The 18,680-nt window shown below is 42.3% G+C and overlaps 1 protein-coding gene across 1 annotated transcript in view; it reads right to left on the bottom strand.

Annotated features, from left to right (window-relative positions):
• Positions 1 to 844: 844 nt before the first annotated feature.
• LOC141271886 (uncharacterized) overlaps positions 845 to 18,680 on the bottom strand; it is a 46,397-nt gene continuing 28,561 nt past the window's right edge. Inside the window, exons 2-7 of the mRNA XM_073682096.1 lie at positions 18,169 to 18,318; positions 17,860 to 18,039; positions 17,652 to 17,775; positions 17,475 to 17,572; positions 17,183 to 17,273; positions 845 to 1,972 (exon numbers count right to left, since the gene is read on the bottom strand). Coding sequence (XP_073538197.1) covers positions 873 to 1,972; positions 17,183 to 17,273; positions 17,475 to 17,572; positions 17,652 to 17,775; positions 17,860 to 18,039; positions 18,169 to 18,246 — 1,671 coding nt within the window. The 5' untranslated portion in view covers positions 18,247 to 18,318 and the 3' untranslated portion in view covers positions 845 to 872. The remainder of the gene's footprint in view (positions 1,973 to 17,182; positions 17,274 to 17,474; positions 17,573 to 17,651; positions 17,776 to 17,859; positions 18,040 to 18,168; positions 18,319 to 18,680) is intronic.

Here is an 18,680-nt window from a genome sequence, read left to right on the forward strand (position 1 = left end):
AGGAGTGGTTTCTTCTTTTGTACAGTAATTGGGTTTTGGGAGGATGGAGAGGAGGCTTACACCACCTTTTGAATCAAGTTTCAAAATGTTCCCTTCATTATGAAAAATTCATTTCATGGGGTTTTAAATTTGGAGTCCTTTTTGTGTTTCCCCCCCAAAATGAGGGTTGGGGTGCCAGTAGTGCCACAAAAATGTGGCGCACGCCTTACTACAGCATTACACACCATAATCCATGCTGACTGTGTCCAAAATGCCCCAACCCCCCCACTTTTACAAAGGGCAGTGTTCAGGGTGTTTTTACCCCTTGGTGGCTTTTGACAGGTAATCGGATGATGCAAATTGGTTAGAATGATCAGAAGATGTGAGATGAACATAATATTGTTCTCGTTGCATAACATGAGTTTTTAGGGGGTAAAGTCTAAGGGGTACACATGCAAAACCCCTGAAAGTGGGGATAAACATTCCGATTTCTTGACAAGCTTCCAGAGCCTTTGAAAGCATACTGATTCAACCAAGGTTATCATTATCGCCCCATTTTCAACCCTTTGAGGAGGGTTTGCGTCTACGGTTTCCCCGGAGGGATAGTTTTTATCAGTTTAGGCAGTTGAACTTGACAGGATCACAAATGATAGGCAATTGACCATCACTGATGAGATTTTGAAACCAATCCATTCAACAGTTTCAGAGAAAAGTCGACTTCCTTGAAATTGTTCTAGCCACTTTCCAATTTGGGGTGTTTGGAGGGTTGCAGCCCCTAGAATTGATTTGAAAACAGCTAAACAATTTCTGTATCATAAAATTCAGGGTCCGGCCTACAGCCATGCAAAATTTCATTTCAATCTGACCATTGTTTCCATTTCAAAATGAATCTTCTAGGTATGATAGTGGCTTCTACCTTTGTGAGATATTTGATGTCTTATATTCCTTTCGTTGGTAAAATATTTCTCACATTCTAAACATGAGAATGGCTTCTCTCCTGTGTGAGTTCTCTGATGTTTAACAAGAACTGATTTATTTGCAAAACATTTCCCACATTCTGAACATGAAAATGGCTTCTCTCCTGTGTGAGTTCTCTGATGTACAACAAGATTTGATCTTTCTGCAAAACATTTCCCACATTCTAAACATGGAAATGGCTTCTCTCCTGTGTGAGTTCTCTGATGTTTAACAAGAACTGATTTACTTGCAAAACATTCCCCACATTCTAAACATGAAAATGGCTTCTCCCCTGTGTGAGTTCTCTGATGTGTAAGAAGATTACATTTGTCTGTAAAAGATTTCTCACATTCTGAACATGAAAATGGCTTTTCCCCTGTGTGAGTTCTCTGATGTATAACAAGACTTGATTTCTTTGCAAAACATTTCCCACATTCTGAACATGAAAATGGCTTATCCCCTGTGTGAGTTCTCTGATGTCTAATAAGATATGATTTATCTGCAAAACATTTTTCACATTCTGAACATGAAAATGGCTTATCCCCTGTGTGAGTTCTCTGATGTGCAGCAAGTTTTGACTTACTTACAAAACATTTCCCACATTCTGAACATGAATATGGCTTTTCCGTTCCTTGAACTCTTTTTTGTCTAACAAGCTCTAATTTCGGGTTAAAATATTTCCCACACTCTGAAGAAGGAAATGTTTTCTCCTCAATGTGAATTTTTGGATGTGTAACAAAAGACATTTTGAGGGAAAAACTTTTTTCACATTCTACAATTGAAAATGGCTTGTTTGCTGTAAGAGCAGTACAATTTTTAATGCCTTTTTTGTTACTTTTAATTTTCTTAATAGTCTGTGCTGAATCAGAAGATATAACCTGTTTAAAAGGATCAGATGATAGATCTTTCCTGTGAAAGGATGACGGTATTTCCGGAATAGGGACATAGACGTCAGTTATATCTTGAGGGATATCAAGGTCATTTGATAAAAAAATTGAAGATGTCAGTTGTCCCTCTGATCTCTTGGAGCAGTCATCTGCCAATAATAAAGAATAATTTTGAATACATCATGCTGAATTTTATTTTTATAACATTTCTAAAATACCCAAAGAAATTGCAAGTTATGCAGCAAAATTAAATTATTTACCAATACAAAGACAGTTAACAGAACACCTTGAAAAACAACATGGCTTCCATGAACCAATCCAGCAAAATCTGTGCTCCCAAATCCAAATATTCTCCTTGCTTCGGAGTTCTGCAGTGTGCTCAAATACTGTTACCGTCCACATTTTTGGCATTTCTGCAGCAGGAAAAAGCCACTTAAAAATTTATGGTGGTCATGTCAACAGAAGCACAAGCTGGTCACCACATATTGGGCACTAACATGGCATATATGCAATTTTCACTCTACAGCATCCACAGCGTGCTAGTTTTCAGAGATTACCTGTGAAGTCAAAATTTTCACTACTCCTAAAAAATGTTAGTTTTTATTTAACAAGCCCTCCTACTCTGCACTCATTACCTGTATCAACTGCACCTGTTTAAACTCATTACCTGTATAAAAGACACCCGCCCGCACACTCAATCAATCACACTCCAATCTCTCCACCATGACCAAGACCAAAGAGCTGTCTAAGGACACCAGGGACAAAATTGTAGACCTGCACAAGGCTGGGATGAGTTACAGGACAATAGGCAAGCAGCTTGGTGAAAAGGCAACAACTGTTGGCACAATTATTAGAAAATGGAAAAAACACAAGATGATTGCCAATCTTCCTCGGACAGGGGCTCCATGCAAGATCTCGCCTCTTGAGGTAAGGATAATTCTGAGAAAGGTCATGAATCAGCCCAGAACTACATGGGAGGACCTGGTTAATGACCTGAAGAGCGCTGGGACCACAGTCTCAAACATTATCATTAGTAACACACTACGCCGTCATGGATTAAAATCCTGCAGGGTAAGCAAGGTCCCCCTGCTCACGGCAGCACATGTCCAGGCCCATTTGAAATTTGCCAAAGACCATCTAGATGATCCAGAGGAGGCATAGGAGAAGGTAATGTGGTCAGATGAGACCAAAATAGAACTTTTTGGTATCAACTCCACTCGCCGAGTTTGGTGGAAGAAAGACGAGTTCAACCCCAAGAACAGTGTCCCAACCGTGAAGCATGGTGGGGGAAACATCATACTTTGGGGGTTCTTTTCTGCAAACAGGACAATTGCACCGTATTGAAGGGGTCATGTATAGCGAGATTTAGGCCAATAACCTCCTTCCCTCAGTAAGAGCATTGAAGATGGGTCTTCCAGCAAGACAATGTCCAAAAACACACAGCCAGGGCAACTAAGGAGTGGCTCGGTAAGAAGCATTTCAAGGTCCAAGAGTGGCCTAGCCAGTCTCCAGACCTGAACCCAATAGAAAATCTTTGGAGACCGCCCAGAAACCTGAAAGATCTGGAGAAGATCTGTATTGAGGAGTGGGCCAAATTCCCTGCTGCAGTGTGTGCAAACTTGGTCAAGAATTACAGAAAACATCTAACCTCTGTAATTACAAACAAAGGTTTCTGTACCAAATATTAAGTTATGTTTTTCTATTGTATTCAATACTTATTTCATGCAATAAAATAAAAACTAATTATGTAAAAATCATATAATGTGATTTTCTGGATTTTTTTAAGATTCTGGCTCTCACAGTTGATGTGTACCTACGCTAAAAATTTCCAGACCGCTCCATTCTTTGTAGGCGGTAAAACTTGCAAAATCGGCAGTGTACCAAATACTTATTTTCCCCAATGTATATCCTAACACGTTGAACCAGAAGAAGGTAAAAACCTCAATCGAAAAGACACTAATGGCTCCATTTTAAGGAAAAATTCTTTCCCAACTCCACATACATCAATCAGATTAGTTCCTTTGATCAACGTCCCATCACAGAATCTAGTATCCATAAACTGTAAAATATTTTTCAAGAAAGACATTCAGGCCCTTCTTGAATTTTAGTAGTGAATCAACCATTACAACATCATGTGTCAGAGTTCCAAAGTCTCACTAATCTTACTGTAAAGAATCACTGTGCAATACCTACTGTAGACAAAAATTGGGTAATTTCTGGAGTAATTAGAGCAGGCCTGGACAACATAAGGCCTGTGGGCTGCATTTAGCATGCCAAAAGAAGCTGTGCAGGCCGCTGAGCTGACCGGGAGACGCAGCTCCCTTGCTCTTATATTCAAATGGGGAAAATTATATATTCAGTGGCGCAGCATGGGAGATATCTATATTTATGGGCCAGTTTAATGATTTTTATTTCTAAGGACACCGTGTCAAGAAGTGCTGCTGAATACAGAGAAGGAAGTCTACAGAGAAGAGCTCTGGGCGTAAAATCTCATCATGGCATCTGTACTACATGGAGACAAAAGGAATGGGAACGACTTGAATCGGAGAAGATGTCACCTATAAGGTACCTGGATGTAAATGTTTATTTGTGATCCTGCCTGCGTCTCATCAGTACTGTGGCTCCTGTATGCTCTGCAGTCTGATGATGGCTGACAACTCCCAGCATTTTCTTACCATTGTTAAGGACATACTGGGAATTGAAGGTTCACGCTATACAATTATATATGGGGCTGACCTGCCATTACAATTGGTCGCTGTACCAGTAGCGGTCCATCCTTAAAGGGGTTCTCCAGTCTTAAGCTACATGTCTGCAGTCACTCTGGAGCTGGGTGGTTATGTGCAAATCACATACTTTCAGTCACGTGCCCGCTGCTCCCGGCACCAGAGAATCCTCACAGTATGCACTACGTACTATGTGATGATTCACAAGTCTGCAGTCACACAGAGTGACTGCAGACTTGTAGCCTAAGCCCGGACTAACTGTTTAACAAGTTTACTTCTGGCTGCTTCATTGGCGATATTCATACGACCGTACTGTTTGTCTGAGTGTGGCCCGTGGAAAGAACTGACAGCAACCTGACCAGTTCAGATGAGAATTTGTACTGGTCAGGCGCAGTGCATATTATGCTTACGTGTTAGTTTGTTTAAGCCGGACATACGTTTTCAGATGTGTAGTAAATCAAGGTACAATGTGCTTTTCTACACTCTTAAAAAAACATCCCCAGAGTAAATGTGGTCACACATAAGCACAAGTCTACTAGATAGATACGGGATATACATGACTGGTATACAGTGGGTACGGAAAGTATTCAGACCCTTTTACATTTTTCACTCTTTGTTTCATTGCAGCTATTTGGTAAATTCTAAAAAGTTCATTTTTTTCTCATTAAGGTACACTCTGCACCCCATCTTGACTGAAAAAAAAAACAGGAATGCAGAAATTTTTGCAAATTTATTAAAAAAGAAAAACTGAAATATCACAAGGTCATAAGTATTCAGACCCTTTGCTCATATTTAAGTCACATGCTGTCCATTTCCTTGTGATCCTCCTTGAGATGGTTCTACTCCTCCATTGGAGTCCATCTATCTTTAATTAAACGGAAAGGACTTGATTTGGAAAGGCACACACCTGTCTATATAAGACCTCACAGCTCACAGTGCATGTCAGACTAAATGAGAATCATGAGCTCAAAGGAACTGCCCAAGGAGCTCAGAGACAGAATTGTGGCAAGGCACAGATCTGGCCAAGGTTACAAAAGAATTTCTGCAATACTCAAGGTTCCTCAGAGCACAGTGGCCTCCATAATCCTTAAATGGAAGAAGTTTGGGACCACCAGAAGTCTTCCTAGACCTGGCCGTCCAGCCAAACTAAGCAATCGTGGGAGAAGAGCCTTGGTGAGAGAGGTAAAGAAGAACCCCAAGATCACTGTGGCTGAGCTCCAGAGATGCAGTAGGGAGATTGGAAAAAGTTCCACAAAGTCAACTATCACTGCAGCCCTCCACCAGTCGGGCCTTTATAGCAGAGTGGCCTGACGGAAGCCTCTCCTCAGTGCAAGACATATGAAATCCCACATAGAGTTTGCTCAAAAACACATGAAGGACTCCCAGACTATGAGAAATAAGATTCTCTGGTCTGATGAGACAAAGATAGAACTTTTTGGTGATAATTCTAAGCGGTATGTGTGGAGAAAACCAGGCACTGCTCATCACCTGCCCAATACAATCCCAAGAGTGAAACATGGTGGTGGCAGCATCATGCTATGGGGGGGTTTTCAGCAGCAGGGACAGGACGACTGGTTGTAATTGAAGGAAACATGAATGCGGCCAGGTACAGAGATATCTGGATGAAAACCTCTTCCAGAGTGCTCTGGACCTCAGACTTGGCCGAAGATTCACCTTCCAACAAAACAATGACCCTAAGCACACAGCTAAAATAACAAAGGAGTGGCTTCAGAACAACTCTGTGACCTTCTTGACTGGCCCAGCCAGAGCCCTGACCTAAACCCAACTGAAAATCTCTGGAGAGACCAGAAAATGGCTGTCCACCAACGTTCACCATCCAAACTGACGGAACTGGAGAGGAAGAATGGTAGAGGATCCCCAAATCCAGGTGTGAAAAACTTGTTTAATCATTCCCAAGAAGACTCATGGCTGTACTAGCTCAAAAGGGTGCTTCTACTCAATACTGAGCAAAGGGTCTGAATACTTATGACCATGTGATATTTCAGTTTTTCTTTTTTAATAAATATGCAAAAATTTCTACACTTGTTTTTTCCAGTCAAGATGGGTTCCAGAGTGTACTTTAATGAGAAAAAAATGAACTTTTTAGAATTTACCAAATGGCTGCAATGAAACAAAGAGTGAAAAATTTAAAGGGGTCTGAATACTTTCCGTACCCACTGTATATACTGTGATACAGATGTCATATACAGTATATGTAACTACAGACATCAGATATTACACCAGTCACATATTATCCTGTGTATAACATAGCATGCCAGTTTATACAGTACAGCACATACCCTATACGGGAGAATATATGACTGGTATATATACTGTGATACAGATGTCATGTACAGTATATGTGATCATATATATTACACTAGAACTGCAGAAATCAGATATTAAACCAGCCGCATATTATCCTGTTTATAATGTCTGTGCACATAGTATATAAAGGAGATATAAAGGGGATGTCTGTATATACAGGATAATATGTGACTGTATATATACTGTGATACAGAAAATCAGATATTATATACAGGATAGCATGTGACCGGTATATATTACACTGTGACTACAGACATCAGATATTACACCAGTCACATATTATCCTGTATATAACATTGTATGCCTGTTTACACAGTACAGCACATACCCTATACAGGAGAATACATGACTGGTATAGATACTGTGATACAGACATCAGATGTTTTACCATCAAACCAGAGGAGGAGTCCTGAGGAGATAATTTGCATATTCCCACAGCATTTTGGGATAAGTGAAGAGTCTCCGCGAGCTCAAAGAACACTGGATTTTGGCCGTTTGAGCTGAAAGGAGGACATCGGTTTTTCACTGTTTTCATAACACATTAACAATAAGAAAATGGAAGAGTCCAGGAGCCATTTGGTGAGCTGCATATCCTGCTACATGTTCACAGACTTGCCAGTGGAAAAGCCAAACTTCACATGCCAGAAATGAAAGCTTGTGTCCCTGTTGGAGGAAAAGTTGCGAAATCTACAAGAGAGGTTAACTACCTTGAAAATCATTAAGGAAGGTGAAGAGTTCTTGGACAGAGCAGAATTATCTCTTCATGATACAGAAAGAGAAGAAATTCGAACTGCACCTGACGAAACAGAGGAATGGAAGCATGTGACCCACAGAAGCAGGAGGATCGAGAGGCAGTCAGCACCTATACTGCTCAGGAACCAGTACCAGGCTCTCACGCAGGAGAACCATGAAGAAATACAGCAAAATAAGACTTTGCCAGCAATGAATAACCTTGGATGGAGAAAGAAAAATGTTGTGAAGAAAAAACGGAGAGTGGTGGTCATGGGGGATTCCCTGTTGAGAGGAACAGAGGCCGCTATCTGCAGACCAAACATAACCTCAAGAGAAATGTGCTGTCTTCCAGGTGCAAAAATTAAAGATGTGTCTGACAGGATATCAAGAATCTTCAGACCTACAGATCACTACCCATTCCTGCTAATACATGTGGGGACAAATGACACCGCAAGAAAGGACCTGGAAACCATCTGCAGTGACTTTGAAACCTTAGGCAAGAAAGTGAAAGAATTGGGAGTGCAGGTGGTCTTCTCATCCATCCTCCTAGTGGATGGCCATGGAACAATGAGGTGGAATAAGATTCTACAGGTAAACAACTGGCTACGTCGATGGTGCCGTCAACAAGGATTTGGATTTCTGGATCACGGAATGAATTACCTATATGATGAACTACTTGCTAGAGATGGGGTGCACCTTACGAAGACTGGAAAACGTGTATTTGGAAGTCGCCTTGCTACACTCATCAGGAGAGCTTTAAACTAGAACAATGTGGGAAGGGAAGTGACGAGCCGTCTGGGCCGTGTGTGTGGGGAATACCCGGAGCCGGGTCTCTGTGTAATGCTGGGGGTTGCAGTATCCGTGGCGGCGACCCGGTCCCGGGGCTCAGGGTGGTCAAACCAGTGGCGGATCTGTTTATTTGGTTTTCAATGTTTAAATGTCCGACTACGCCACCCGTGGATTGCGGTCACTGAGAACCGCCGCTGCGGGGCAGACCACGGAGGCTGATGTTGTATGCGCAGCAGAGGGTAGTATAACTCCCCACGGGAGGAGTATAGCCTCAGGACAGTGAGTGCAGATGGTGGGGGTGATGGTGCGCGGGAGCAACAGTAATGACTCAGAGTCCAGTGATGCAGTCCAGTGTCTTTACTCACAGTTTTACACTCCAAGCCACTTCTGCAGGTAATGGCTGCCCACGTCGTACTGTGCTCACCAAGTGAGGGGCTCGGCCAACTCCCAGGTATCTTTGGAATGCTGTTCAGGACCCCCTTCGTGTGTCCTTTCTCAGGCCTGTCGTACCCCACAATTAACCACGTTTCTGTCCAGCTGCCTCGGGCCTTGGCGGGCAAACGTATGTTCCGTTTCCCTGGGCCCTATATGATGCCTTCCTAACGGGTGTAGTGAGGGGCCGTAACACGTGCAATGCCACGGCCTCCGGTTACTAGCTGAGGGTAGTTGCTCTCCTCCACTAGATGAGGGATCCGGTTCCCTTTCTTGGCCTGACCCCCCTACTCTGGTAGCGGCGGGCATACGGTGGCGACTGGCCGGTCCGCACCCCTGGGGTACCTTCACTCCACTCCTGGAGCCTCCTCCATTCCTCTCCTCTCCTTTCTTCTCCTCCAGGCCCAGGCCTTGTGACTTGGCCTGCCCGCGGAGCAGAGCTCGTACAGAGCCCCTGCTCCCTGTCTTCTTCTCTCTCTTACTGAACTGAACACTTATCTAAGATGGTGCCCACCTTATATATCTTCTACCCAGTGCACCCAGGATCTACTCTCCCCACCCACACACCACCGGGTTCCCCCTTTCTAGGTGTTCCCTCCCCCCACTCCAGCCAGGGACAGGGACAGTTGTGCTCACTCTTGGGAGCATTGTCGCCCGGCCCCCCGGAAATGTGGTGTAGTGCATGTGGGTGTTAGGGTCCTGAGCCACACTCCATCCTTACCTGGAAGTGAGATATCGCACCTCTGGGAGAGATGCAATACCTCTGTAGCGACCGAACCCTCAGAAGCTACAGAAGCAAAGGGCCAGAAAAAGCTATACAGCTGATAAATACTATTGAGATCTCTGCTACTGGAAGTGGAAAGGAAGAACAAAGGCAAAAAAATCTAAATAATAAAAATATAGGAGGAAGAGAAACCAATCAAAAACTAAAATGTTTTTATACAAATGCACAAAGCATGGGAAACAAACAAGGAGAATTGGAACTACTAACGCAGGAAAAGAAATATGATGTCATTGGAATCACTGAAACTTGGTGGGACGATACACATGATTAGAATAAAAGGCTAAAAGGATACAACTTATTTGCAAGAAACAGACTTGATAAACGAGGAGGAGGTGTCGCATTGTATGTTAGAAAAGCGTATATCTGCACAGAGATTGAAGCTCCAGAGACTGGGAGTTCTGTGGAAACTGTTTGGGTAAGAATACAAGGAGAGAACAACGGAAAGGACACCATTGTAGGCATTTACTACAGGTCACCTGGGCAAGCTGAAGATATGGATGAACTCTTTATGTATCAAATGACCAAGTTCTCCAAAAAATATGACATAGTGGTCATGGGAGATTTCAACTATCCAGACATTTGTTGGGAATCTCTCTCAAGTAAAACTAACAGGTCAAGCAAATTCTTATCCTCTCTTGCTGACAACTTTATCTTCCAAAAGGTAAGGGAGAAAACAAGGGGATCTGCTACTTTGGATCTAATCCTTATAAACAGGGAGGAAATGGTTGAGGAGGTAAAAGTGGCTGGGACCCTAGGAGGCAGTGATCATGCTATTATAGAATTTTGGATAACTAGAGGAGGAAGACTCAAACTTCAAGGTTAGATTTCAGAAAGGCAGATTTAAGCGACTCCGAAAGAGAATAGGAGGGATCCAATGGCTGGATGTCCTTAAAGACAAAAATGTCCAGGAAGGATGGGAAATTTTTAAAAATGAGATTCTCAAAGCACAATCGTTAACAATCCCAAAAAGTAGGAAAAATGGGAAGCATTTAAGGAAACCAGGATGGATGAACACAGAACTTAAACACATGCTAAAAAGAAAGAAAGAAATGTTTATCAAATGGAAAGAGGGAGGCATATGTAAAGAAGATTATAATGCAGTCTGCAGAACCTGTAGGGCACGTATCAGGTTAGCTAAAGCTGACAATGAATTAAGGCTTGCAAGAGATGTCAAAAGCAATAAAAAAGGATTTTGGGGGTATGTCAAAAGTAAAAGAAAAGTCAAAGATGCTATAGGATTTTTACAGGATGAAAATGGTGAAATGGTAAGAAAGGATGTTGAGAAGGCAGAACTTTTTAATTCCTATTTTGCATCAGTTTTCTCTCAGAAAGAAAATGTAACATCAACTGATCTTCACGGTCCTATTAAAGGCAGGATCCTTTAATAGAATAGAATCCAGGTTATCTGTAAACAGAAAGATTGTGAGGGAATATTTAGCTAACATAAATGAGTTCAAGTCTCCAGGTCCAGATGAATTACACCCCAGAGTATTGAAGGAGATCGTAGAAGAAATTTTAGAACCACTCTCCATAATCTTTGAAAATTTTTGGAGAACAGGAGAAGTCCCAGAAGACTGGATAAGAGCAAATGTTGTGACTATCTTCGAAAAGGGGAAGAAGGTGGACCCAGGGAACTATAAGCCGGTGAGTCTGACTTCTATACCAGGAAAGATCTTTGAACAAATTATTAAACAGCATGTATGTAAGTACCTGGATAAGAATGAAGTGATTAACCAGAGTCAGCATGGGTTCGTAACTAACAAATCATGTCAGACTAACTTAATTTCCTTCTATGACAGAATCACTGACTGGGTGGATCAGGGAAATGCTGTAGATATAGTATATCTTGACTTCAGCAAAGCATTTGACAAAGTATCTCACACCATCCTTATTGAAAAAATGACCAAGTATGGAAGGGACAAGGCAACTGTTAGGTGGCTTCATAACTGGCTTAGTGATTGGACTCAAAGAGTGGTCGTAAATGGCTTCACATCCAGTTGGATGAATGTCTCAAGTGGGGTACCAAAGGGGTCTGTCCTGGGACCTGTGTTGTTCAACATCTTTATCAATGATTTAGATGAAGGAATTGAGGGTAAACTCATTAAATTTGCTGATGACACAAAGCTAGGAGGGATAGCTAACACTAGAGAAGAGAGAGGGAGAGAGGATTCAAAAAGACCTAAATAAACTGGAGCAGTGGGCAGCAACTAACAGAATGGTTTTTAACAGGGAAAAATGCAAAGTACTACATCTTGGCAATAAAAATGAAAAAATCATATACAGAATGGGAGGAATAGAGCTAAGCAACAGTACATGTGAAAAAGACTTATGTATACTTATAGATCATACACTGAACATGAGTCAACAGTGTGATGCAGCAGCAAAAAAAGGAAAATACAATTCTGGGATGTATTAACAGAAGCATACAGTCCAGATCACGTGAAGTCATTATCACACTTTACTCCTCTTTGGTCAGACCTCATCTGGAATACTGTGTTCAGATTTGGGCACCACATTTTAAAAAGACATTGACAAACTGGAGCAAGTTCAGAGAAGATGGACCAGAATGGTGACCGGTCTGCATACCATGTCCTATGAGGAACGGTTACAGGATTTGGGAATGTTTAGCTTGCAAAAAAGAAGACTGAGAGGAGACTTAATAGCTGTCTACAAATATCTCAAGGGATGTCACATTGTAGAAGGATCATCTTTATTCTCATTTGCACAAGGAAAGAATAGAAGCAATGGGATGAAACTGAATGGGAGGAGACACAGATTAGATATTAGAAAAAACTTTTTGACAGGGTGATCAATGAGTGGAACAGGCTGCCACGAGAGGTGGTGAGTTCCTCTTCAATGGACATCTTCAAACAGAGGCTAGACAGACATCTGTCTGAGATGATTTAGTGAATCCTGCTTTGAGCAGGGGGGTTGAACCAGATGACCCAAGAGGTCCCTTCCAACTCTACCATTCTATGATTCTATGATCTGCCTATTTTCCTGTATATAATATGGGATGTCTGTGCATATAGAATAGCACATATAGTATACAGGATAATATGTAACTAGTATATATTATGCTGTGATGTGATGGTATATATTATACGATGACTACAGACATCAGATACTACACCAGTCACGTATTATACTGAACATAACATCTGATGTCTGTGCACATAGTATACCACATACAGTATACAGGAGAATATGTGTGTAACATCCCTGGCGGCGTGCTTGCATGGTTTACCACCTCCCACCATGCAAGACCGCAATCTTACCTATCAGGCTAGGCTGCACATTTTGCTCCAGTACCTGCTGTTTGTATGTCTCTTGCCTGCTGGCTTAGGGCGGCGGTGCTGTTACTTCCTGATTCTTAAAGCTACAGTGTGCGCAGTCCTAACGCGTCCCCGGCCTATTGCTGTGAGTCATTGGATACTTAAACCCCCTCCACCCACTAGGAGGTGCCTGAGCAACACTTTCCATCTGTGTGTTTCTTGCAACTGAGTTGCCAGGTTCTGTCCTGTATCTAGTCTGTTTCTGCCACCCTGGGGGCTGTATACCCAGGCCTGTTACCTGTACCTGTGACTTTTAGTCTGTTTCCGCCACCCTGGGGGTTGAGTTCCCAGGCTCGTTCCTGTATCTTGTTCCTGGTTCAGATCTTGTCTGAACAGTGTCCTAGTCCATTACCTGTTTGTCTCTATGTCTGTACCTTTCCCTTTTCCTGCAATATCTGAACCTGCACCTAACTCCAACTCGTTGTCTCTGTACTTCTGTTTGTGAGTTTTGTGTCCACTCGCTACTTCATTGCAAGTACCTTGTGTGTATCTGGTTCTGCTCGTTCTGTTTCCCTGCCTCCGTATCTAACTCCTGTGTTCCAGCTATCTTCTTGTGTTTTCCAGTCTGTTCCATGTGAACAGAGCCCTGTCCTGTCTACCGCGCCTGCGGGTTTTGCTCTGCTCGTCTACCGCACCTGCGGGTTTTGCTCTGCTCTGCTTGTCGACCGCACCTGCGGGTTTTGCTCTGCTCTGCTTTTCTACCGCATCTGAGGGTTTTGCTCTGCTCTGCTTGTCTACCGCATCTGCGTGTTTTGCTCTGCTCTGCTTGTCTACCGCACCTGCAGGTTTTGCTCTGCTCTGCTTGTCTACCGCATCTGTCTGCATACCAGCTGTGCTGTGCCTGCCAGTATCCACCTGTCTGTATGCCAGCCTAACCTGCCTGTTCCTGCATTCCCCAGTGTGGGTCAACAGCTGTGACCGGGGTCTAACCTGGAGTAGCACCTGGTCCCTCTGCTCGGTTCCTCCCTGGTTCACGGGGTCGACTGAGCCGCCGTGTGACCTTGGTCGGACCAAGTTGATACTTAGTTACGCCCGTCCAGGGACTCCTCGGTTCATGGTACAGTGGGATCACTAATCATGCTCACGCCAGTCAGTCTGGGCGTGTGCGCAACAATGTGACTACAGACATCTGATAGTATACTGTATAATAAGATATATTTTGTAAAACATCTGATGTATCAGAGTATATCATAGACCAAGGATGGGCACTGTGTCTTTTGTGGAGGGCTAACCAATTAATAATGCTCAATATGAATATTAACATATTAACTACAATTATTTTCTATTAATATTAATTGTATCACTGAATATTGAGCAGAATTAAAGGTTTTTTTCCATGAACAAAGTTAATTTTAATCAACATTTTAAATCAATAGATCTTTGAATAATAAGTTCCACAATTGGATGTGTTAAATAAAATGTTCCTGTGCTGAGATAATCTTATAAATGTGCCCCTGCTGTGTACTGTGTAATGGCTGTGTCTAACCATGCAGGAACATTGCTTGATCATACCACATCTACTGGGCAGGGGAGGAAGCAAAAGATTATACAGACATTACAGCATGGGGCTGCAACTGATTCTTTCTTTGAGGTAAAACATTGCTTAAAAACAGGCAGGAAAATGCTTTATCTCACAAAAAGAAACAGCTGTGACCCCGTGCTGTCCTATCTGTATACTTTTTTGCTTCATATTCTGGCCAGGAGCTGTGGTACGTTCAGACTGTGATGAGCATTGGGGCACCAGGTCTGATATACACTGTGTTCCAAATTATTATGCAAATAATATTTTCTCAGATTTTCCCAAATTACCTATATGAATTGCAGTCATTGTAATTTTCCAGTCAAATAACTAACTATTAGAGTACAATTGAAAGGTTTTTGTACAAACTGCCTATGATAACAGTATATTTTTAAAAAAATAAAAAACTCAAACTGCACTCAAAATGCATGTTCCAAATTATTATGCACAGCAGAGTTTTCAACCTTTTCATTTTAATAAAGAACAAAAAAATGGTCATTTTTGAAATTATAAGCATTAGCAGGTTATTACAAACTGAAATCAAACAGTTTTCAACTCAAAACTTTATTCTAGGTGATGTTACATTTGCACATAGGACCGCTTGTTCGAAAGGAGCTTCTGAACTCTCTCGTCCATTGAATTTGTCAGGTTTTGGATGGTTTCTGCTTCCAATTGTTATGCATGAGGACAGAATACCCTCCCAGAGCTGTTGCTTAGATGTGAACTGCCTCCCGCCATCATAGACACTCCTTTTGATGATGCTCCAGAGGTTCTCAATGGGGTTGAGGTCAGGGGGGCATGGGTGCCACACCATAAGTTTGTCCCCTTTTATGCCCATAGCAGCCAGAGATGCAGATGTGTTATGTGCAGCATGAGACGGGGCATTATGATGCATGAAAATGATCTTGATGCGGAATGCACGGTTCTTCTTCTTGAACCAAGGAAGGAAGTGCTGTTTGAGAAACTCAACATACATTATGGAGTTCATCTTTACCCCTTCAGGGATCCTAAAAGGGCCGACAATCTCTCTCCCATGATTACAGCCCAAAACATTACTCTACCTCCTCCTTGTTAACGCCGTAGCCGTGTTTGCATGGGGTGTCCATCAATCAGCCATCCTCCACTCCATCCATCTGGATGATCGAGATCATTTCATGCATGATAATGCCCCGTCTCATGCTGCACATAACACATCTGCATCTCTGGCTGCTATGGGCTTAAAAGGGGACAAACTTATGGTGTGGCACCCATGCTCCCCTGACCTCAACCCCATTGAGAACCTCTGGAGCATCATCAAAAGGAGTGTCTATGATGGCGGGAGGCAGTTCACATCTAAGCAACAGCTCTGGGAGGGTATTCTGTCCTCATGCAAAACAATTAAAGCAGAAACCATCCAAAACCTGACAAATTCAATGGACGAGAGAGTTCAGAAGCTCCTTTCGAACAAGCGGTCCTATGTGCAAATGTAACATCACCTAGAATAAAGTTTTGAGTTGAAAACTGTTTGATTTCAGTTTGTAATAACTTGCTAATGCTTATAATTTCAAAAATGACCATTTTTTTGTTCTTTATTAAAATGAAAAGGTTGAAAACTCTGCTGTGCATAATAATTCGGAACATGCATTTTGAGTGCAGTTTGAGTTTTTTATTTTTTTTTAAAATATACTGTTATCATAGGCAGTTTGTACAAAAACCTTTCAATTGTACTCTAATAGTTATTTGACTGGAAAATTACAATGACTGCAATTCATATAGGTAATTTGGGAAAATCTGAGAAAATATTATTTGCATAATAATTTGGAACACAGTGTAGACCCGATGATGCTATGCGGCCAGTCAATCACTGTAATGTCACAACCAACATGGCTACGGCATTACAGTGACTGGCATGCAATCCCTGCATGTTATTTGGCTGTCTAAAAAGTGCCAAAAATGCGGAGCGGGGACCCGAGCTCGCGCCCGAGCATTCGAAAAATACTCGCCGAGCACTGAACCTATCGAGCACTGTGATGCTCAGGCGAGTAGCGAATAGTGGTGAGCATGCTCGCTCATCACTACTAGAAAGGTCTTTTCTCACAGAAAGTCAGGATAAAAGGAAACTCTGCTGTTATTTTACAGAAATTCACATTTGGACAATAAAAAATACTACATTTAATTTCATCTACTAATAGGGGGGGAATTTTTACTTTCTGGCCTTGCAGATTCAACAATGGATGGCTCCAGAACAATTTCTTATTTATATGCTCAAACTAATAAGGACAGTTTTGGGTGGAGGAGCATGCAGTGGAATAGAGGCAGAATGGTGGCCAGGGCTGTGGAATCGGTAAGCCAAACCTCTGACTCCGGCGCCTCAATTTCCATGACACCGACTCCACGACTACGACTCCTTCATACATGTTTAAGTGATAAATTTACTGTAGCACAGATTTATCTCAGCTAAAAGTCTAGACCCTTAGATCAGGAATAGGACATTTCATAACTTTCCCAAATTCTTATGAAAAAATATTCCCCACAAACTGCATTGAACTACTGTACCCAATTTATTATATATTTTAAGAGTTGGAGTCGGTCCATTTTATACCGACTCCACCAAAATGGACACCGCCCTGATGGTGACCTTCAATTGTGATTTAGTCGGACTACACGCCGATAAAGCAGTGACAGCCAGTGGCTGAGAAGAATCTGTGACTTCTCTGCATTTAGTGGTTACTACTCACCTGGGTAGTCATATGTAGGAATCTCCTTTTTACACCGTTCATCACCCGTCACATATGTCTCTGTAGTATTAATATGGATCAGATCTTCACCCTGAAACATATATTGTAAAAGTCACAGACAAATGGAGAAGTCACATCTATGATCAGCTCTAATCCAGCCATCTCCACCATTCTCATTATTACTGAAGTATAAAACAGATAATACTGGTGGATAATTACTACTGAATACAAGACCTTCACAGCCGTCTACACATCATAAGAGGAGATCTCATGACACCTTCTCTTCATCTACCTGATGATCTTGAAGAACCTTGGGATTTTCTTGTTTACAGTCCTGTAGAAGAAGAGGACGGGGACATCTCTCTGGTGTCGCCTTCTTATTGGATACAACTATAGGAAACACATACAGGGACTGAGTTCATTCTTTACATACAGATATTCATAGGCTGTGTGTATTTAGTCCTATTACCTGGTGATGTGAGGGGCTGGGGAACCTCCATCATGACATTCTTGTAGAGATCTTTGTGTTCTTCTAAATACTCCCACTCCTCCGTGGAGAAATAGACAGCGACATCCTGATACCTTATAGGAACCTGACACATACACATTGATACTGTTATCCCCTGATCCCTTCATATAATTACTGTATAATGTCCCAGCATTCCCAGCAGTGTCACCTCTCCAGTCAGCAGCTCAATCATCTTGTAGGTGAGTTCTAGGATCTTCTGATCATTGATGTTCTCATGTATCAGGGGATGAGGTGGAGGCCCCATGATTGGGCTTAGGGGTCTTCCCCATCCCTCAGACACAGAGGCCTGACAGCGCTCCCTAGAGGTCTTCTTCACTACTGTGTAATCCTGGTTATGGAGAGACACATTAATAAATCTCACTACAGACATTTCCAGAGTCCTCACCTCTCCAGTTCTGTCCATCTGTTATTCCCATAGATAAGAATGATGTAATGCGACGTCATCAGAATCTCTCACCTCTCCAGTAAGCTGGAAGAGGATCTCTAGGGTAAGATGTAATATCCTTTCCGCCATCTTCTCCTTGTCCATATCCATCCTTGATGGATCAATCAGGAAAATGTTCTTATATAGAAGATCTCCACTGAGAGGATTCACTATTGTAGGGACCTAAATGGGAAAAAAATGACGATGTAACATCATAAAGATCCCATGTAATAACACAATTAAGGAGATAATAAGGGGAACATATGAGGAGATAGAACGTGTAGATGTTGTATCCTCAGATCGTATGAACTGGAATGACAAACATCACCCACTAGCTGCACTCGTCACTTGGATGTGATTGTAAAGGGGGTCTCGGCTTCTCACAATCACTTGTCCATTCAACTACCACAATAGGCTGAAAATGAGCTAAGACCACCCAGGGCCAGCTCCAGGTTTTTCTGGCCCCGGGCGAAAGTCTCAGTGGCCCATTTAACACATATCACGCACGATTCATGATGCACAGATACCGCAGAGAAATATAGATA

This window comes from Phyllobates terribilis, unplaced genomic scaffold (assembly GCF_046119375.1).
Source record: "Phyllobates terribilis strain yellow unplaced genomic scaffold, ASM4611937v1 Scaffold_5__5_contigs__length_657084704, whole genome shotgun sequence".
Classification (NCBI taxonomy): Eukaryota; Metazoa; Chordata; class Amphibia; order Anura; family Dendrobatidae; genus Phyllobates; species Phyllobates terribilis.